Source organism: Oryza glaberrima, chromosome 2 (genome assembly GCF_000147395.1).
Source record: "Oryza glaberrima chromosome 2, OglaRS2, whole genome shotgun sequence".
NCBI classification, from domain to species: Eukaryota; Viridiplantae; Streptophyta; class Magnoliopsida; order Poales; family Poaceae; genus Oryza; species Oryza glaberrima.
Genome location: NC_068327.1, coordinates 17,728,445 through 17,751,974, shown reverse-complemented (window position 1 = coordinate 17,751,974; position 23,530 = coordinate 17,728,445). Strand labels below are relative to the sequence as shown.

Sequence of the window (23,530 nt, the reverse complement as noted above, 5' to 3'; positions counted from 1 at the left end):
GGCTGCAGGGTGTCATCGTTGCCAAGCTTCGTCACACAGCCAATGAAACAGCTTCGACTCCACCTAGCAAAGTCAAACAAAGAGCACAAAGAAGGAAGTGAAGCAAAGAAGACAAAGACCTCGTCAAGCATGCTCGGGCATAAGAGCTTCGAAACTGATGTAGCAGTCCATACCAGTGGCCACCACAAGTAAGGTTCTCCAAAGCGGTGCCCCCAAGGAGGACACGACGTGAAACACCACCACCGCTCATTCGGAACAAGGTTTTCACTTGGAGATCAATGTAGGAGGAGGAAGAACAACACCATAATAACACCTCTAAGAAGGGAAACAACGCCTAAAGATGTCATCGTCATCAAGCTAGCCAAAGGCCTAGCAAAAAGGATCACCGACAAACCACAACATCGTTCCTCCAAAGCCCAAGCCACCACCTGCCGTCTCAGGCCAAAGCTAAAAGGAAAACTACCACCTCCACCCTTCCCCTGAGCTGCCCATGACCAAATCTAGAGTAGTCTGGACATAGGAGGGGAGGAGCTCCAAGGAGAGAAGGATGCCTGCTGACAAGAAGGAGACAAGTCACTGCCGAGCAATTGCTTCCCTGCACACTGCCATTAACCAACGGCCTCTGTAACCGATGCCATCGCCACCCGGGAACAGCTGCCAGCCCCCTGGATCTAGCCAGCCCACACGCTTGTCGCACCACTCTCAAATCCGGTTTCAGCAGCTAAGCACGAGGGGAGGGAATGGGAGAGTAGGTTGTTCGACCGCCAGCTTCCGCATGACGCCGAATCTCGCCGTCGAGGCCGTCCCCGCCATCCCCCATCGCCACTACCACTGGAGTTGCCCCAGCCATAGTTGCGCCGAAGCAACCTCGTGCCCGCACAGCCTGCAGCTGGGCCGTCGGCGGGGAGAGACCACCCAATTGGCCATGGCCCCCCTGTAAATTGAGATTAACGTGGATGCCTCTCAGCACCACGGTTCTGTGTTAATATACCCGGGAACAGCCCCCAGGCGTGGCGATTACATGTGGTTGTTATAGCTTTACCAAGAAGAAATGAAACAGAAAACAAACTACAAGATTACATCTGTTATCTAATCCTATCACTAGGATCATCTCTATCTGAAACACTATCCAATCCATTCGTTTGTTTAACACCCCCCGGCAATCCCAACATAGGAACCAGGTTGAGATTGCGCTTGAACCCACCAAGTTGACGCACTGGCAGAGCCTTTGTAAATCCATCTGCTAACTGATCACTAGTACTGATGAACCGAATGTCCAACAGCTTGCATGACACCTGTTCTCGAACAAAATGAAAATTAAGTTCAATATGTTTAGTCCTTGCATGAAATATAGGATTAGCAGACAAATATTTGGCTCCAAAATTATCACACCACAAACATGCTGCCAATGGATGCTTAACTCCCAATTCATCAAGCACCTTTTGTACCCACATTATTTCTGCAGTTGCATTAGCAAGTGCTTTGTATTCGGCTTCTGTACTAGATCTAGAAACAGTGGGTTGTTTTCTAGCACTCCAGGAAATCAAATTACTTCCAAGAAACACAGCAAATCCTCCTGTAGATTTTCTGTCATCTGGGCATCCTGCCCAATCTGCATCAGAGAAAGCACTTACAAGCATAGAAGAAGCTTGATTAAATTTGAGACCAAGACTGACTGTTCCTTGGATATACCGAAGTATTCTCTTCACTGCTGCCCAATAGACTGTAGTAGGACAATGTAGAAACTAACACACCTTATTAACAGAGAAAGAAATATCTGGCCGTGTGAGAGTAAGATATTGAAGTGCACCAACAATACTTCTATACCTTGTTGAATCTTCTGGACCTAATTTTTCTCCCTCGTGTATAGACAGTTTTTCAGAGGATGACAAAGGTGTATTAACTGGTTTACTATTCTGCATTGCTACCCTTTTAAGCAAGTCCATGGCATACCTTTCTTGTCCTACTAGAAGACCGTCCTTGGTTCGTTTCACTTCCATTCCAAGGAAGTAATGTAAATCACCAAGATCCTTTAGGGCAAAGTCTGCTTCAAGACTCTTGAGAAGTCCTGTTGTGGCTGCTTGGGAGGAGCTTGCAACAATTATATTATCAACATACACCAAAACAAACATGGTATATGTCCTTGTGTTAGAATAAAACAAGGAAGTATCTGCTTTAGAGGGAACAAATCCAAGTTCTTGAAGCTTGTGACTTAACCGAGAGTACCATGCTCACGGTGCTTGTTTTAAACCATAAAGAGCTTTGTCCAACTTACATATATAATGTGGAAAAGCTTTGTTTTCATAACCTGGTGATTGCCGCATGTAGACCTCTTCCTCCAGAACTCCATGAAGGAAAGCATTCTGCACATCCAGTTGGTGTAGACTCCATCCTTTAGACACTGCAATAGATAGAACAAGACGAATGGTGGCCGCTTTGACCACCGGACTAAAGGTGTCCTCATAATCAATTCCATATCTTTGCTTAAAACCCTTTGCAACTAAGCGAGCCTTGTATCTATCTATTGAGCCATCTGCCTTTTTCTTTATCTTGTATACCCACTTACAGTCAATAATATTTTTACCACTAGTGGAGGGAGCAAGGTGCCAAGTCTTGTTCTTTTGTAAAGCATCAAATTCATTGTCCATGGCAGCTTTCCAATTCGAGTTACTCAAAGCATCATGCAGATTAGTGGGTTCAGACGTAGTGACAAGATTTAGGTACCTCACTGTACCATCAGTATAGCTCTTAGGTTTGCGTATGCCTTGCTGCAGCTGAGTCACAGGACGTTGTGGAGGAGGCGGCGACGGAATGACCGGCGCAGGAGAAGCAGTGTCGACTGAGCTCGGTGAAGATCCCACGTCCTCATGCGGCGGTGTCTCCAAAGCACCACCGTGCCCCCCTGGATTGGAGACAGAGCGCGCGGAGTGGAGGGAGGCGTCGCAGTGGCGCCAGGTGTCGACGGAGTAGTGGACGCGGAGGCGTCCTCCGCGTTAGAGGAGACAGACGCAGCCGGCGACGCAGACACAGCCGGCGATGCAGATGCGTGTGGAAAGGTCATTAGAGGCTCCTCTGGAGGCCATACAAGAAGGATCCCCTTCCACTTCTCGATCCCGGCCTGGAAAAGTGACCGACCCGAATGAAAGAAAGGGTTTATGAGCCCTAGCCCTGTAAGCCCACACCTGTGTAGAGTAGATCGTTCAACACCTCGATTAATGGAATGTGTATTCACGAGGGCTCTGCTTCGTTCTATTCCACCTCTCGGGTGTATGGATTTCCTGAAAGTTTAATTCATATATCCGAAATGGAACGGAGAGAGAACTTTCCGTTCTGGGTTAGTGACCACATAACTCCTGTACCACTCACTAGTTTACAACATTGAAATAAGCGATTCCTTTTGCAATGTGTCTCAGCGTTTTTATTTTTCTCCCGCGATCCAGAGGCACAGATGCAGGCGAATCGGTGCCGGAGAGCGCGCCTGTGCCCATGCTCCCGCCAGTAGGCAGAGCGCCCATAAAAGGACGTTCCAGTGAATAATCTTGCTGTGGATTGTCACCTGAAAAATTTGGAGAGTCTGCACACGAAACATTAGTAGCAGGTGAATCATGCACAGATTGATCAGCTAGCTGTTCCAAACAGGAGGATGGATCGATCTGGTGCAGGTTCTCAGGGAGGAGTAAAATCTCTGCCCGGAGGCGAGCGCCGGTGTTGGGATGAAGTTCTTTAAACAGAAACACAGTTTCATCAAAAGTGACGTCCCGAGAAATATAAACTCGACCTGCTGATACATCTAAACACTTAAACCCCTTGTGCATAGTGCTATACCCAAGAAAAACACACCGGGTGGATCGGAATTGAAGCTTGCGAGTATTGTAAGGACGAAGATGAGGCCAGCAGGCACAACCAAAGGTGCGTAGAGAGGAGTAATCCGAGACTTGTTGAAAGAGTTTGGTGAGAGGTGGGACTCCGTCATTGACAGGAGTACGCAAGCGATTGATGAGATAAGCGGCAGTGAGAAACGCTTCATCCCAAAACTTTAGGGGCATACCGGCGTGAGCAAGAAGGGAGAGCCCTACTTCAACAATATGTCGGTGTTTTCGTTTGGCGGCGCCGTTTTGTTGATGTGTATGGGAGCAAGAGACATAGTGAGTGATGCCAATCCGTTGAAAAAACGTGTTGAGGCGTTGATACTCGCCACCCCAATCGGTTTGAAGAGCGAGGATCTTTTTATCAAAATGACGCTCAACAAGGTTTTGAAAATCATGAAAGCATTGAAAAACTTCAGATTTACGCTTAAGAAGATAGATCCATGTAAACTTGCTAAAATCATCGACAAAGCTAACATAATAAGAACGCCTGCCAACTGAGGTTGGAGCGGGACCCCATACATCTAAAAAAATAAGCTCTAAAGGAGCTTGAGACCGACTAAAAGACTTAGGATAGAGAAGTTGATGACTCTTCCCTTGCTGACATGCATCACAAGTGATGTCTTTATTGAACTCACTAACAAAAGGCAAATCATTTTTGCTAAGAACTTGACGGACGACAGTGGATGACGGATGACCTAAGCGATCGTGCCACCGGGTCGAAGAGATCCTGTGGACACCAAAGGCACTCTTGTTGGCTGAAGAAGAGGACGGCTTCAGGGGATAGAGACGTCCTTTACATCTATCGCGATGCAGAAGCCTCCTTGTGTCCCGATCCTTAATGGAAAAATGATAGGGATGAAGTTCAACAAAGGCATCATTATCAAATGCTAATCGAGATGCAGAAACTAAATTTTTGGTGGCTTCCGGGACATAGAGAACATTTTTAAGAACAAGGTTACCACTAGGAATTGGAACAGTAGCATGAGATTTCCATACCTGCTCCGTTCACAGCGTGAACTTGTTCATTTCCGGTGTATTTGTCCCGCACCGTCAGCATGTCAAGTTCGCCGGTGACGTGGTCCGTGGCGCCGGTTTCAACATACCAATTGGTATCGATACCATACGAAGTGGTGGCAGCATTTGCAGCTTTTTCCTCCCCGGTGAAGGAGGTGTCGAAGCGTTTGAAGCACTTGATCACTGTGTGACCAAGCTTGCCACAGAGTTGGCACTTGGGTCGTTCTTGATTGCCGCCAGACCCGCCGCGACCACCTTGAGCAGGGCCGCGTCCACCGGGATTGGCGTTGCCGCGGCCGCGGCCACGTTATCCACCATTGTCGCGCCCACGCATGGCGGCGTTCGCCTGTGCCATCCCTTGACGAAGCTCCAGGTGTTGCTCGAAGCTGATCAATTGAGTGATCAACTCTGAGACAGAGATTGGTTCCACGCGGGCTGCAACCGCTGAAACCATTGGGTCGTAATCGAAGTCAAGCCCGGCGAGGATGTAGGATACTAGATCCTCATCGTCGGGCTTTTTTCCGGCGGCGGTCATCTCATCCGCTAGGCCGCACATCTTGTTGACGTAGTTGATCATAGAAAGATTGCCTTTCTGCGTTGTAGCGAGAGCCATTCTTGTGTTGATGGCCCGCGCGCTGGATTGGGACATAAACATGCCCTCAATTGCCTCCCACACGCTAGCGGCAGTGTTGACAGCTACAACCTGGGAGAGAACTTCTCGTGAGAGTGAAAGCAGAAGGTAACTTAGCACCTGTTGTTCTTGTGCAACCCATTCAGCATGGGCAGGATTGACGATGGTGACGTCCTTCTCGTCCTTCTTCACGATCATAGTCGGAGATGGCTTCTCCTTGGTTCCATCAAGGAACCCAGCCATCTGGGCTCCCCGCAGCGTCGCGAGGACTTGAGCTCGCCACAGCGAGAAGTTGCCGCGGGACAGCTTCTCTGTCACCGGCTGCGAGAACGCCAGAGCAGAGGGAACAACAGATGAGGATGACACCATGAGGAAGGAGAGGAAGATGGCTCTGATACCATGTAAATTGAGATTAATGTGGATGCCTCTCAGCACCACGGTTCCGTGTTAATATAGCCGGGAACAGACCCCAGGCGTGGCGATTACATGTGGTTGTTATAGCTTTACCAAGAAGAAAGGAAACAGAAAACAAACTACAAGATTACATCTGTTATCTAATCCTATCACTAGGATCATCTCTATCTGAAACACTATCCAATCCATTCGGTTGTTTAACACCCCCTGGATCTGGCCGACCACCGACCGCATCCTCCGTGAGTTTGTGGTGAAGCAGGCCCAGCCACTGCCGTTGTTGCAGCCGCGCGGTTTTCGGCGGCCTGCTCAGGCGATAGTGAGGGAGGGAGGGAGAGAGGGGTGGGGTGGCGGCGAGGGTGAGGGTCGTCGCCCGTGTCGCCCTCTGGGATGACCGTTATATATATTTGTGGGCAGAGGAAGTATATGAATATATACTGACAACTTGAAAGACGTACGTACCCATGCATTTATTTCCTTGTAAAAATCAACCAGCACATCACCAAGTTGATGATTCAGGGATTCGACATAGAATTTCGCCGGTGCCTCATGTCAAACAGTCAAAGTGGAGACGCATAGAAATGGTCTTTTGCCGATTGCCACAAAGACAAAAAGATGATAAGGCCGGCCGTGTGCCCACCCAACGGCTCAGCCGGCCACACTATGCACTCGCTCGGACAGTCGATCGATCAGCACAGCAAACATCACTTTCGCCTTTGCGATCTGACGGTGAGATCAGAGCGAGCGAGCTAGAGTGGATTACTGCACCTGCCGGCTGTGGCATGCAGTGCCAGTGCTATAGCTCTTCCTGCCCTCTGCCCTGACGTGTTGCAATAGATCGCCAGAGAATATTATTTTTGCCACGGACGGTACGGACAAGACAGTGAGCACTATTTTTGCTCTAGTGTCTGTCATTTGTTGGAATTGGCGATCGCTTATGGCACAGTACCGTGGACCATGCCCCCTCATTCCTGTCTGTCTATCTCGGAATTAACATCTCGTGAACTACAATACTCCTTCCATCCAAAAGAAATTATATACTCCCTCTGTTCCACAATGTAAGTCATTCTATCATTTCCTATATTTATATTGATGTTAATGAATCTAAATAGATATGTATGTGAAAAATACTAGAATGACTTACATTGTGAAACAGAGGAAGTAATTACATTAAAAAAAACTAGTATATATGAAAGGAAAATGTTATAGATAGTCATAGCTAATTAAATGATACTCCCTCCGTCCTAGAAAAAGCCAACCTAGATAAGGATGGGATCATATCCAAATTCGTTATACTATGAAGTGTCCATCCTTGCGTAGGTTGGCTTCTTTTGGGATGGAGTAGGTGGTTAAGAGTGAAAGAGAGCATAGTAAAGAAGATGGGACTGAACCGGCCGTTGGATTGGAAAAACCAAAACTAGCACCCTTGATGACTCACTTTGTTCACAAGACCAAGCCAATCGGTCTTGTGAGCTAGCTAAACTGGACGGTTTTCTTGTAAAGCCATCGAACCAGCACAGATTGAACCGATCGGCTCATTTACATAACAAATGGACTAGTGGTGGAGCCAGAAATTATTAAAGCCTAGTGCTCAAGTATAGCTCAACTAATGAGTTATTGATTTTCTCAAAAAAAAATTGCTTGTTGATTTAAGGGGATTCAAGCCCAAGTCTAAGGCTCAAGCCCAAGCTACTGTAGGCTTATCTCCGCTCGTGAATAGGACTTGGGCCATTTTAAGGCCCATGATTGCTGAATAGATGTTTGAAGCCCATTCTTTGGAATAAATTACCAAAAAACTTTCAAAAATGAAATGCATATATAAGAGCATCTCCAACAGCCTCTCTAAATCAGACTCTCCAAACACCTATAGCCAACTCTCCATCTAATTTGGCTAGTCAAACTAGTTACTCGCTCCAATAGCCTCTCTATCCACCCATTATATTTTAAGTCTATGACGCTGGGTCCCCACATGTCAATTGCTTCTTCTTCTTCCTCCTCTCCCCTTCTTCCTCTTTCTCCCGCGCGAGTCGACGGCGCGGCACCTCGCGCGAGCCTGTTAATTACTCAACTCTAATCTATTTAACTACCAAGCCTGTTAATTTGCACTCTACAGGCGTGCATTGGCAATGACATCCAAAATAAAAAAATTCACCGAGATGAAATTGGTACGCAGTAAAATTCCAATAACTGGTAGGACTGCAAAATTCAGTAGCATACACACCCGAAGGACGAAGTCCTCCTGCTTCCCGACGGTCAGGCAGCGGAAGGCGAGATGCGCGACCGCGACGCCGGCGCTGCTGCACGAGTCCGACTGCTGCTGCTGGCTCGCCGTGAACACAAAGCAGAAGCCCAGGAGGCGGCAGAGCAGGAACAGATGCCGCATCGAAGAAGAAGAAGCTGCCCACATTGGCGTGCCACTGATCCCCGTGCCCTGACTGCTCTTCTTCTTCTTCTTCTTCTTCTTCTTTCTTCTTCTTCCTCCTCCTCTCGTGCCTTTCTTGGACTTGGCACTCGATTTGGCTTAGCTCAGAGAAAGCACCGGCCGTCGAGCTCCTCGCGCGCGGCAGCGACGGTGGCGGTTGTAGGATCGAACCATAAGAACTAAGCCAACCAGAGGGGAGGTAAATGGTTGATATACCCAAAAACCCAAACTTTTAGCGGAAATAAAAGTTACCCTCGAATTCGATGTAGATCGGTCTGACTGAGGTTGATCCGCCGGTCTGACCGAGCTCGTGCCGCCGGTCTGACTGGTGTTGATCCGCCGGTCCAGCTACCTGAAGATTGCCTGCCGCGTGTGAAGTCACCGCTGGTCTGACCGCCTCTCCTCCGTCGGTCTGACCGCCGCCTGCCGCCGGTCTGACCGCCGGTATGTCGCCGGTCAGACCGCCGAACCCGATGAAACACAAATCAAAGAACTCTTAAAGTAGATGACAACTTTATTGCTTCTCTCTGTGTTTACAAAGTGCACCAACAGCACTCCTTACAAAAATCTCGACTAAACTCGAAACCCTAACTAAACTAGCAACTCAATTGCTCTCAAAAGTGATACCGGGAAGCCTCACGCTCCCCCTCTATTTATACATGAGGTAGTCAGCCTAAAGTCACGAACCAAACTCATACTAAGAGTCCTAAACACCTTAGGAAACTCTTTAGTACAAGACACAAACTTTACATAACCAATCGTACCAAATTAGGATTCCTTCCGAATTCGACTCCGTATCCCATACGCACACAATACCTCCATCGTAGGCCATATGGAATCTTCACCAACCACGTGCATCAACTCTAGCCTTAGTATCCCGTATGATATCTGACCACCACGGACATCGTCTTACCACCAAGCCGACTCCCGGTCCATCAGCGCAAATACTCTCCCGAGGCATCGAGTCACCTACACATGAAACAAACAAAGAAACCATATTCTGAGACCAAGCTATCCCCAACTTGACTCATTGTTAGCAAACAACAGTATTACATACGTATAGTATCCATCTAGAAGCCATAACCATGAAATAATCACGGATATCCAAAGAAACAACCCGAAACCGAAACCGACACAGCATCGGCCGGTCAGACCGCGGGCCGGGCCGGTCTGACCGCACACATAGCGCCGGTCTGACCGGCAACCTCCGCCTAGTCGGACCGGACACATAAAATAACAGTGAACCCGATCATCACCTGAAAATTGATTATCTCCAAAACCACTTCGACGATAATCTCCAAATATCAAAACCAATAATCACAGATGTCAATTGTTCATCACAGAATAAGAATCAAAACACACTTTGATCTTACAATCTCCCCCTTGATGAACACATTGGCAAACCTCATAAAAAATGTTTTGGTGTTTGGAAAAATAAAAACAAAAGCGGTAAAAAGCACACTTCGTACAAATGTACACATCGTGCTCAAAAATCCAAGAGAAAACTTCTCCCCCTTTTTAAAAGAAAGAAATTCCCAGTTGAACCAAAAACATGCTCTTCTCAAAAACTCTTCTCTTCTCCCAAAAATCCAAAAATTTTTCATATTCCTTCTCCCCCTTTTGACAATGATTTCATCAAGCATAGGAATTATGATCATTAATGTATAAGAGCTTAACATACATATAACATATCATATCATGTGTTGCAATAAAAAGAAGATAAACCCATCTATAACATAACAAGCATGCATTAAAGTATAACCATGAACCAAAGATTTTACAATTAAGCTTGAATCAGCAATCAGAATTTATGATTTCATACGATTTATAATGCAACATCTTAACAAGCACATAGGTTGAAAAATAAACACTAAACACATATACCTATTGCATTTATCACTCTTTCTCAAATAACCTTTAGCACAAAACAACCAAGAGAATTTTTAACCTTTTCTTTTTCTTGAGCCTTTTTGCTCATATTTTTTTCTCTTTTATTCCGGGAACGTCCCTGTCTCAAGACTATTTCCAGAGATTCGACACCCATTATTTTGCTCACATCGAATACGTCCTTGTCGTCAAGACTGTTTCCAAGGATTCGGTATTCATTTTTTTTCATATTTTTTATTCTCTTTTTACAATGAGCAATTAAAGCTATTTGAGGAATAACAATTCAATAAAGCATATACATATATAGCATTTAGAAATCAAACCATATGCTAGCATCAACATTGCATATTTTCTTAATTCAAGTATAGAATTTAAGTGTCATGCATTATCTCCCTTAAAAGCAAAATCTAAATCTCATGAAAAGACTAGAATACATACAACCTAAGCTAGAAACAAATAAACCTTCAAAGTATTGCTAGCATGCAGAAGAAAATACCATATGCATAAATAAAGCTCTCTTTTTCTCAATTTTTCTCATTGTCATATTATTGCTTGATAAAACCATGAGGTACAAACTCCCCCTCAAATCATGCCAAAGAATTCACAAATAAGCACTAACTCCCCCTCAAAATAACCTCCAATTCTCCCCGAACAAAAATCAAGAAGAAATCAAAGATTTTGAAAAAGATATCCAATTGCCAATGGTATCATCAAAATTCTCAAGAATTGACATATATCCAATAGTATTAACCAAAACTACAACCTCAAATACTAGCATATGAACAAGCTAATAAACAAGATCGTAGACCAAAATTATGTCAATCAAAAAGTAAATTGATGTTACCATGAAACGCAATCGTCATCTCAACATTGAATGCTCATGGGGAGTATGCCGCCAAAATACCTACGAACGAGAAGATGTCGAAGCCTCCGTGTTGGGGTTAGAAATAAGAAATTTTGGAATCCAACACTGAGTTACACGACCAGTAGAACCAGCAGGTACATATGCACTTACATAATCAGAATCAGACTTACCAGAAAACTTACCTTTTCGCTTCACAAAAGTCTGAGTTGAATTTTGCACAAAATTGCCCCGAGGCCGGTCTGACCGCCGCTGTACCTGCGGTCTGACCGGGCCTGGCAACCGGTCTGACCGCCGGTTCAACTGCGGTCTGACCGACTGGTCAGTGTCGGTCTAACCGTGGTCCTCGAATTAAAACTCGATTTTTGCCAACGTCGTTTTGCGAAAGCAATTTCTCTTTCCTTTTTCTGTTTATGGGCAAGTCTAAAACAAAAACCAACCAAATGTCCATCTTTTCCACAAAAAGAACAAGTATACTTCTCATGACAAGTTTGTGAAGTAGATGGTTTTGAAATTAATGGTTTTGCAACAATAGAAGGTTTTCCATTCACAATATTTGATTTCGAAGAAGATGCATTCAAAGAAGACATGATGCCAGCAGATTTAAACACAGTGTTCTTAGGCTCAGTTTCAATCAAAATTTCACCTCTCCTAGCAACCCCCAAAACAGTAGGAGGATGTCTAGAATGATAAGCATAAGAATCAAAACCTAAACCACGAGTGTGCTAACTTTAGATTGATCAAGAATCATGTTGAGATTCTTTTTACCATCAGAAAATCTTTGCAAAGAACTTTTCAAATAAGAAACCTCATGAGTAAGAATAGCACAATTTTTGCAAGCATCCAAAAGACCTTTTTGTTTTCTACAAGTTGAGCAAGAAAACACCTCATCTTGTTTAACAATCTCTTCCATGTGTTTAACACGCTCTAAAGCATCTTTCAACTTCAACTCATTCAAAACACACTTTCAACAATCTTGAGAAATCAAAGCACTATTGTTTTGTTTTGCCTTATTTGCACATGAAGCATTGACCAAAGAACTTGCACAAAAAGCAACTTTGTATTTTTTCAAAACGTTCTTTGTCAAAATCAACTCATCAACAACACGAGCATATAAAGCAAATCCAAGAGCAAAAGAAGACTCCAACTTTTTATATTTTTCAATCTCAAATTCCAATTTCTTGCAATTAACAGAATTGACATCTCGCAAAGCATTAATTTCAGAAAATAAAACTTCACAAGATTGACAATTATCATCATTAGGAATCAAAGATTTTAATCTAGGAATTTCAGTATTAAGAATCTCAATAGTATGATCCTTCTCATCAAGCACAATAGAACATGTTTGAAGTTTCTTAGCAAATTTGTAAGCGGCATATTCTAATTGATCATAACTAAGCTTTTCTTCATTATCGTCATCAGATTCATCAACAGCAGAATTTGCATTACGAGCAATAAAAGCTAGATCAACAACTTGCTTACCTTTGCTCTCATCTTCATCTTCCGATTCATCAAAAGCTTTTATGATTTCTTGGATTAACCACTGCATGCAATGTTTCTTCTTCTCCTTTGTGTTCTTCTTCTTGTTCATGTCATCCTCTTTGACTCTCCCATCATCTTCCTTCTTGCCTCTCCCAAGCTTAGGACAATGTGAGTGAAGATGATCAAGTGCTCCACACTCAAAACAACGATTCGGTTCTCCTCTTTTCCTATTCCTAACATTTTTCATAGCTCGAGAAAATTTGTTAGATAACAAAACCAAGTCCTCCTCCTCGAACTGTTCGAGCTGATCATCGGACATGGCATTAAATAAAGCAAGAATAGAAGACTTCGATGAAGAAGCACCAACATCCAAAGAAGTCGAAGGCGAAACCAAAGCACTAGACTTAGAATCGACTTTACGAGCAAGAATATTCATCTCATGAGTTTTCAATTTTGTGTAAAACGAATCCAAAGTCAAAGTAGACATGTTAACAGACTCCTGAATAGATATAACTTTCATCTCCCAAATAGACATGTCAAGATCATTCAAAAAGTGACGAGAAATCTCAGATTGTGGATAATTAGCATCATATGAAGAATCAACAGATCTAAGATCACTCAAAATTTTATTAAAACGAGAATATTAAACCGAGAAAGATAGTCATCCAAAGCTTCTCCAGGTTTCATTTCAAATTTAATGTACTCCTTTTTGAAAAGATCTCGACGAAGTTCTTTAATGCTATTTGTACCCTGATGAAAATTACTCAAAGCAACCCAAATCTCATGGGCAGTTTGAGATAACCATGACCATGACCATCTAGTATCCATCTAGAAGCCATAACCATGAAACAATCACGGATATCCAAAGAAACAACCCGAAACCGAAACCGACACAGCATCGGCCGGTCAGACCGCGGGCCGGGCCGGTCTGACCACACACATAACGCCGGTCTGACCGGCAACCTCCGCCCGGTCGGACCGGACACATAAAATAACAGTGAATCCGATCATCACCTGAAAATTGATTATCTCCAAAACCACTTCGACGATAATCTCCAAATATCAAAACCAATAATCACAGATGCCAATTGTTCATCACAGAATAAGAATCAAAACACACTTTGATCTTACAGCGGCGAGGAGTCCTCCTCCTCCACCGGGGTCGTCGTGCAGCTTGCCATGGCGCTTCTCGAGGAGGAGCTGCGCTACCTCATGGTCCACCAAACCGTGCAGCTCGACCCCACGGGCATCTTCTCCCTACGCCGCCTCTCACTCGGCTCCATGGACGACGGCTGCGGCGCCAGGAGGACGACAACTGTGGTGCTGGGAGGACAGCGACAGCGGCATCGGGTGGATGGCGCGGCGGGCAGGGAGGGAGCAACAGATGGGATGGGGAAAGGGGGAGAGAGAGAGAGAGGAGAGAGGGTGTGGGACCCACACCGATGGCAAGCCCTCCTGTCTGGTCAACTTTGGCTAGTGTGGTGAGGAATTTAGCCAGCCAAATAGCTTGGCCATCCAGTTAGCAAGTCTGTTGGAGCACATTTTTTACCTAAGTTAGCCAAATTTTAGTTTGGAGAGCCATTTGGCCATTCTGTTGGAGATGCTCCAAACCATGCAAGTGAAGTGAGATTGGTTTGATTCCCCCACAAATTTTGCGCGATGTACTAGCGGGCTATGGAGGAACCGGCTATGGATCTTCCTGTTGGGCCGAGGAACTAGCTCAAAGAGCCCATGTCTGGGTTGTGAACTTGTGATCGACCATTCCCAGTACATCAGCCCATGGAGAAACCGATCGAGCAGCAGAGCCTCCATGCATTCGCTTAAAAAAAAAACGGTGTGAAGACTTCTCTTTAAAAGGAAAAAAAAAAAACGAACCCTGTGAAAGAGAGAGAGTGACAAGCTTGGAGACAAGCATGTAGCGAGAACCAGAGATAATACACGTGTGACACCAGAAGAGAGGAGATGGAGGAGAGGATCAGAAGCTGGGAGGATGGAACGTTCCAAGCTGGGTAAGTACCTAGTACTTGGCCACTTTACTCGGGCTTTGCTGCGTGTGTGCATGCACTGATGCAAAGCTCTAGCTAGTGTAGTGTTCCAGAATAGCAGGAACATGTGTGCGTGTACCGTAGTAGTGTACTATGCTAGGCTGCGACTGCTGCTGTGCTACTTGCGATGCTATAATAAGGTTATGTTGGGGTACTTGGATACCTCTGTTTCCTAACGAGGTAACAACAATTATTTGGTATTTGCGTCTGAATTAAGGACTCTCTAGCTAGTCTAGTGTGCTTTATTGCCGGGCACGCCTAATGCCCAGCGATCACCCGCCCGTCCCCCTACTCCCCCCTCTCTCTCCCCTCTTCCTCCTCTTCTTCTCTTCTTACTACAGTAAAAAAAATTAAAAAACAAAAAGTTAGAAAAATTTATGTATAGAAATACTATATATAAAAAATTTGAATTCAAATTCAAATTTAAATCGGGTATGTAAACTTTTGATTTATAAACTTTGGGTCTATAAACTTTAGGTGTATAAACTTTAGATGTATAGAAATACTATATATAGAAAATATTTGAATTCAAATTCAAATTTGAATCGGATATAATTCAAATTCAAATTTGAATCGGGTATGTAAACTTTTGACTTATAAACTTTGGATCTATAAACTTTAGGTGTATAAACTTTAGATGTATAAAAATACTATATATAGAAAATATTTGAATTCAAATTCAAATTTGAATCGGATATAATTCAAATTCAAATTTGAAACGGGTATATAAACTTTTGACTTATAAACTTTAGGTCTATAAACAGGTATATAAACTTTAAATGTATAGAAATACTATAAAAAATATTTGAATTCAAATTTAAATTTGAATCAGATATATAAACTTTTCATTTATAAACTTTGGGTCTATAAACTTTAGGTGTATAAACTTTAGGTGCATAAATTTACTAAAATAGGAAAGTAATGCGGTGCCAAAAATGGAAACGTGGAGGGAGGGAGGGGGAGAGGTGGTGATCGCTACCCGATCGCGGTAGTGATCAATCGCGCATTAGACTTTCCGTTTATTGCCTTCTCTTTTACAATAACGAGGAAGGGTAGACTCCAATTTAGGGTCTCAAATAGAACTCAAATAATAACCATAGCCATCCAACCTCATTGTTGATCTAGCATGTAAAATATCAAATACAATATAAAACCCAAAGCACTGAGCAATAAGCAAAGGAGATCTTTGGTGGAATAGCTTACTACTCAACTTTCACTTAAGATGTTCCCCGTCAAATCACTCGAAGGCGGTGAGCCAGTGACCAAATATGTTATACTAGTGGTTACCCATCGCATTGCAGTGGAAAAGTTTAGAAATACTTAAAAAACCTTGAAGAAAATAATTTATAATATGTAAAAGGACAATATTTTAAGCTTGATAATAGGTGATGTGGAATTGCGAGTGTATATTACACACAAATTGTTATGTACCAAACATGTGAAGAATTCAATGGCTATAATTAATTTATCTAGGTGACATGTATGGTTTTAATGGATTTTGAGATTTACAGTAATAACTATATTAAGTGGGTTGTAAATGAGCATGAGACATGAATGGTTGAGATCAAAGCATGAGAAAAATCCAAAGGCTAATATTTTCTTGATGATGTGACTTTATACATGTCAAACTTTTGACTTTATACATGTCAAATATTTAGATAATGGAAGAAACATTACAGCCTTTGCACCTCACGTTGGCGCAATCACATTACTAAATGAACCAAAATAAAGCCTCAAGTCGATATTTATTAACTTCAAATTTCTTAATTATTAGATCCTCAAAATTGCTAATATGCTATAACCGAGACTGCAAATGGAGTAAGATCGATGGGTACCTATTAATTCTATTTTTTTTTGAAAAATATTAAATTAATTAAGCAATATACTGAATATAAATTCCAATTATAAGTAAATTGGTACTTGTTGGGGGAAGGCCAGAGGAGATCCCCTAGCTAGCTGTCTCCGCTCTAACAGTAAGGATCCTCCGGAGAGGCCTGAGGCACTCCGTGGAGCCTGGTGTGAAGGCTGCGGGTCGTAAGGTATCACTTTTTTGCAGCATCAAGTGCTTTCGATGCCAACCTCTCGAATGGCCTCTAGATGGATTGAGGACAAGGGAACTGAACCTCAAGGACTTCGGTTTAACTAGTAACAAAGATTGGAAGCATTCAATGCTCCCACCAACCGTCCGCCTCACTTCGAGGCCTTGAAGACCTCAAAAGGCTCAAGAATCCAGCTCAGGTTTCCTGGATAGTTAGTTGGCCCATCATCATGATGGACCTAGTTTAAACATCTAGTGCTTGTAATAGAGCGCCCTCAAGAGGGCCCCACCTGTCAGCTAGACAAGCTGCCCGAATGTCTTAAGGTAATAAGGTCATTGGTTAGAAGCAATAATGTAAATTTGGTAAGCCCGGAGTAATCATCGGCTTCGAAGTCCTGAGATTAGCCGATGAGAGTTATCAAGTCGTCAGTTGTCGGATTCTTGCTATATTCGATTAAGGAAATTGATCTACTAAAGGAAGCTTATCCAGAAGAGACCGAGTTCAAAGAGGATGCGGCATGGCAAGTTATCTATTAATTAGGAATAGTTTGTTAGTTTCCTTTTATCTTTAGGAAAGTGTGTTTAGTGTCCTATAAGGATTTTATCTTTTCCTTTTTATCCTTAGTTTCTTTCTTGTCCGACAAGGACTGGTATCTCCCTATGGGTATAAATATGTTCACCCGGGGTCATTGTAATCTATCAATCTCTCGATCAATAAAAACTACTCTCGGCGCATCGCCACCCTTTTTACCGAGGTTTTTACTTATCATCCGATGGAACTTGGCACCTAACGCGGGGCTGCATCGGCTTTCGATCTCCGGCGAAGGGATAAGTCCTACGTTCCGCCGGCCCTGGTGAATCTGTTGGCTACATTGGTGTTGTTCAAGGCTGCATCGCTTCGATCTCTTGGATCGCTCTGGTTTGGTTGATATATTTTCCTACCTGATATCTCAATTCTATCTCTAATTACATTGTTTTTAGTGACGCATCGGTTTAGTTGGAACTGTCTCGGTTAGGTCCGATCTTCTGTCTTAGCCGATATATCTCTACAATCATAATGTTGTTCTAAATAGATTTGTCATATCCATCACATTAGATAGATCTATCGGCTCATCGAGTATTAGATTATCATATACATTCTCGTGCTGCATCGGTTAGGTTCGACCTACCATATTGTTATTGATAATATGAATCTTGTTAAGCCGATAGGTTCATGCTAGTGTTTTATTGGGGTGCTAGCCGATAAGTTATCTGGACGTTGCATCGGCTTATAAGGATTACATACAAGTTGGGTTTAGCCGATCGTAACAAAGGTTTCACTGTTTAATCTAATCTTGTGGATTTCATGACATCAGACCTCCAGCTGATGTACGCTTTAGCCGTCGGATCAGTGCTTATTCTATCATGTCATTGTTAGCCGATTGGTTTCTACTAGATTATATTTCTATATTATATTATCATCAGTCGATTGCCTTCATATTATTATATACATTGGACATATAGCCGATAACTCAAAACCCTATCGCTATCGGCTGATATCGATATCGGCTGGAATCGGCATTGGTTGGAACTACTCCATCGGCTTCTCAGCCGATCGGCAATTTGATCTACTGTTTACATATCTTGTCAGTTGCAGAATAACTGACTGGCACGTCCTCATCTCATCAATTTTTGGACCTGCACAGGAGCTAAGCAGACCTCCCAGGCCAATTAATGTGTGTTTTTCGGGTCAACAGTTATACCGTATAATGGAGTTTTCTGCTACCGAAAAGTCTCTTGGTTAGCTGCATCTTACACTACTCCTTTCCTCCACCCCAAATGTTTCTAACACTTAGTATTGTTGTTGGATTTTGTTCCAACAATACTTATTAATTCCAAAATTTAAAGTCACTAATTTTAAATTGCATAATTATTACTTCTATTAGTGAAAAACTATAGTTTAGACTCCAAACATTGTACTAATCGATATATCTTAATTCTGAATTGTCTAGTTATTAATTTCGAATTTCAATATTATTAAATTAACAAAATAAGTAGTGAAACAAATGAAATGTTAGCATAGATTATATATATAATTTTATGATTACTATTTTTTATTCTTGGATCTATTAATAAAATAAAATTATTTTCTTCTTGGTTAGAGGTGGATACTGGATAACAAGCTAGCTAGCTCGGCTCGCGTTAAGGCTCAGTTTAATTTAAGCTCGATATCTTAACGAGCCAGCTTCACTCGGCTCGTTGGTCTTAATAAACTAAAAGAGTAGCCCTCGTTAGGCTCGTTAACGAGCCATATCTTATTTATTTCACCTTTCTAATTTTAAATATTTCATTTTATCATATATTACATAACAATAAACATTAACTAAGAAAGAATTGTTGCTCAGCTCATTTTACGAACCAGCGAAAAGCTAAAACAAGTTGCACGTAGGAACACAACCTTACTACATAGCCTATAGAGTATGACAGATAAAAAAAAAAGAACAACTGACCTGATAAATCGCTAGCGCCATAAATGATAAATTTACTCCATCACGATTACTCCGTAGCCAACAAAATCTCTATGCTTGAGAATGACCGTAAAAGTAGATCTCTGAAACTCTGAAAGCAAAGTGATGGCGAGGGTAATATAATGAAGTCGGCATACGACTATTCGCAGTGACCCCAGTAGCTAGCTCGGTGGATGAGTGATGAGTGAATGAATAAAAGAATATTGGACAGATCGATCGATCCATCCATCGATGCTGGGACGTTATGACGACGAACCGGTCGGTGTGCAGTGCTTCGATTGGTGAAGACCGTGTCAAGGCTATAGGTTGCCTGACGACCCGGCCGTCCAGCGGCCAACCACAGCAAAGTCAAGCCTGGCCTTCAAAGGCTTCAGCTACAAACGAAACCCCTGCCCACCTGTAACAGTTGACAAACCGGCCTAGTTTTGGCTTTGAGCTTTGCTCTCCTGCAGCTGCATATATACACACATGTTTTGCCTGGCGAGGGACGAAACTCCATCAATCTCTTTCCTTGTGCCGGCTATATTTGCTCCTACTGCATATTTTGACATGTTCAGAGAATGGTATATATATATATATATATATATATATATATATATATATATATATATATATGGACTTTTTCCTTACATATATATATGGTTCTAGACTTTTAGTGGAGTTTGTTTTGAAAAAAATGATTAGTCGAGAGACAGAGTTCTAGTATGGATGCATCGTACACACTCACTATCCGGCCGCGGTCCAAGCCTCAAAGGCAAGGCCACAATTTTTTCTTCTTCTTTTACAGGATAGTAACTATACTACATGTCTCAAAACATAAGAGAAAACCACAAGGAAAAAAAAAAGAAACTCTTCTTGATTTGCCTCCAGTGCAAGCTTGGCCCGGCCATGCGTACATATTTGCTTACTCAGCATGTCTCAGTACACTCGTCCGTGCAGCCTGCAGCTAGCTAATCAAACTCACACTAGCTACCCAAAGATCTGGCAGAGTTAGCTAGCTTTGATTGGGACTGCAGTGAGAGAGGATCGATTTAGGTAAGTTGACATGAAAACATTACACATTTACACGGTGAGAAAGGATCGATGAGATGTTATAACTAGTTATATATGCCATAAAAATTTTAAAACCTTTTACAACAAAAAAAAACCATTGTGATCAAATTAGACCATCAGTATAATTCCCGGCCCATGAGTTCTATTAAGGCTGTTTATTTTTTCAGTCGTTAGAATGTGTATATATACCTATAAGATGATATATATGATGTACAAATTCTCTTAATATCAATTTATTGTAGGTTCCTCCAAAAAAATTATGGGAAAAGATATACGTACTATACTGTTTGTACTAACTTTGTACAAGTTAATGCTATTGGGTCATGTTGCAATTAAATCTTGACTTTTTAGAACTTCCAGTTGATTTAATCAAGCGGTTGAGATTTTTCATCAGTAAAAAGTTTGTAAGAAATTTTTAGTATATGTAGAGCGCTATAGACGCACACACTCTGCATCTATATATTGTCATGTATCCCTGTATAATTTCGTTACACAATTCTTGTCATTTGGCACGCACCTAGCTTAGCTTATCCATTCAACGTGTGGCTCACAAGCGCCTCCAGCTCTGATCTTTTTTCTTTTCGTGTTCTTGAACTCCACCAGGAAGAGGGGACCAAATATCAGCTCACAGACAGAGAACAAGTTGCTTCCGACAAGAGATTGTCCTACAATATCTGTATCTATATGCAGGTATACTATAAGGAAGGGATCTTTTCCTTCAAATCTCGTGGTGCATCGCTAGCTCTCTGTAGCCATCCAAGTGTTGCTGATGATTCATTGATCTCCAACCCATACTGCCCATTTATAATTTTCATTATTATTCATTAATTTCATCATGCTGGCGATCGTCATCCATGAGTTGTTTCAACCACAAATAAATAAAAGATATACATGCATTAAAAAAACGAGCGACTATATATATGAATAGTCAATCTTGTGTGTATTTAATTCTGTAGAAGGTGACTATAATTAATTAATCCAAATTTCAAAATATAAAAAGGATAGTTTGTGCCGACGGTTTTGTTTATTCCGACTTGCATGAGCTCTTGCTGGGAAATTTATGCAAAATTGTATAGTAATGTTCTATGTGGTCTTTGAGATTTTCTTATGAAATAGCTTTTCAAGTTTACACATGCTAAACATGTCATGATCAAGCTCTATATTTCTAGCTATAGTTTAGTTTAAAAATACTGAGTGATGGTGAACCCTCAAAATCTCATACTAGTTAGATCTCTGTAGGCACACAATTTAGATCACAAAGCGTGCTCTCGATGCTCCCGCAGTTGACTCATTTTGCATTCATAAGGAGTACTAGAAAAAAAATTCTGTGCGTCATCTGAAAGGCACAAGAAATTGAACTTTTGCAAATTTACGCAGTAAAACTACAGTATAGCAGAAAGATCTGGTAGATGACAGACACATATTAGAGGTGCAAGTACAAGGATTAATTAGAAAATTATGCACCTAGCATATGCACTATATGCAGAAAGATTTGGTAGATGACATATGCTATAAGCTGAACAAGAAATTGACACCACCTATATATATGCAAGGAGATGAAGAAAGAGCTCATCATGAAGATCCAAATCTGGAAATTAATCTTTATAATAACGAATTCTATGCATATATATTACAGCCACAACAATGAACTACAACTTTCCCTTGGCCAACAAAACTGATCACTTGCCTAGCTAGCTAGCTATCCCCCTATCTTCATCTCTCCATGGCCTCTAACTTGATGAACCTGCAGTTGTCGGCTTCTCGCCCCAGCTCCTTTTTCTTTCCCCACATCTTCTTGAGTTGTGTAAATTCAACTTAACAATCCCAACTCGAACAACACAAGAACATATGCATAGTCGATCTTGTAGATGAGCAAGCAGTATCGACGATGAAGATCGATACATATATACATATATGTATATATATAATCAAGATCCACACATGAATATGGACATGTACATATATATACTTTTTTGTCTTCTTGGCTTGGCTATCATCAGCTGTAGTCACCGCCTCGTCCCGGCGCTGACGACGGCGGCGGGTTGTGGTGGTGGTGGTGGCCGCGGGCGATGAGGCGGGCGGGGAGCGGCCTGCCGGTGCCGGAGCCACCGCAGCTGCGGCAGGGCATCCGGCCGGAGCCGGCGCAGGTGCGGCAGCCGGAGTCGCCGTCGGACCAGCGGTTGCAGAGGCAGTCGACGCGGCCGCTGCCGCCGCACGTGGCGCACCGTGGCCGCGCGTCCCACCTCGACGCCGCCGGCAGCTGCCGCCCGTCGCCGCCGCCGCCCATGGTCCGGTTCGCCATGGCCACCCCCGCCAGCATCCCCAGCCCCGCCGACGCTATCACGATCGGCCCAACCATCGTACTAGTGTCCACGAACTAGGAGGAGGAAGGGGAGGAAGCTAGGAAGGAGAAGAGGAGTTGTTTGTATGCGTTTTCTTGGCGTATATAGTGGGTAGGGAGGAAAAGATTTGGGGGGTGGTTTGTTTGGCGGGGAAGAGGCGGGCGAGCGTGTGTAGGAGAGGGAGGCGACGTGCGTGCGTGCGAGCGATGGAGGAGGGAGTAGTTGGTTTTTTACGGTTTTTTGTGGGCGAGGGAGCGCCGGCGCGTCTCGGGTTTGTAGGATTTTTTTTTTCTCTCTTCCGCGCGCGTGTGAAGGAGGATATATGGGTTGCGTGGCGCGCGGCGCGACGGCAGCAGTAAGCTAGCGGTGGGTGGTAGGAGAGATCGAGTTTTTGGAGGGTAGCGAGGCGGGGAAGGCGTGTCCGCCTTGTTACCTCTGGCTTGCGGAGTTGGTTACTCTTTGGTGAGAGTTGTGTACGGCTGGAGAGCCGTGTTTCTGCTTTATACATGCACGCACCTGGCTATACCTTGTTAGCTTAGCTGCCGGGGATTTTGGCATATATGGCCACCGGCCGGGGACGAAGGTTCGGTTCGATCTCTAGTGATTTAGAACCCTAGTTTTTCTACTGTATGAAAATATATTTGTCGCGATGGTATTTGTTGCAAGTGTACTATTAGTTTGATCGTGCCAAACACGTATTCACTGCTCTTTTGGTTATCGTTCGGATTAACATACAGATTTTACCTCAATATTTTATTAGGATATTTTTCAAACTGCTAAATATATACTAGTATATTACGTGCGAAAATTTTTTATATAAAACTAGGTACAATAGCAGACTATAAGCCAACTATAACCACATATCGAGAAGAAAAGAGAAAGAGAGAGAGAAAGCGGGCTACAGATTTGTAGCCAGCTGCAACACGGACTTCAAAACGTTATTTGTGTATAAGATGTGGGACCGGGT

General features: G+C 43.0%; 1 protein-coding gene and 1 non-coding gene across 2 annotated transcripts; both read right to left on the bottom strand.

The window, feature by feature from the left end:
- Nucleotides 1–5,261: 5,261 nt before the first annotated feature.
- Nucleotides 5,262–5,400, bottom strand: LOC127764836 (small nucleolar RNA Z247). Its single transcript, XR_008015979.1, has one exon. It is a non-coding gene; the product is annotated as a small nucleolar RNA Z247 (small nucleolar RNA).
- A 16,396-nt stretch (nucleotides 5,401–21,796) lies between these two features.
- On the bottom strand, nucleotides 21,797–22,973 carry LOC127761647 (uncharacterized). The gene has a single exon (XM_052285973.1). The coding sequence runs from the start codon at nucleotides 22,578–22,580 to the stop codon at nucleotides 22,218–22,220; it is 363 nt and encodes a 120-aa protein (XP_052141933.1). The 5' UTR covers nucleotides 22,581–22,973; the 3' UTR covers nucleotides 21,797–22,217.
- Between the last annotated feature and the right edge of the window lie 557 nt (nucleotides 22,974–23,530).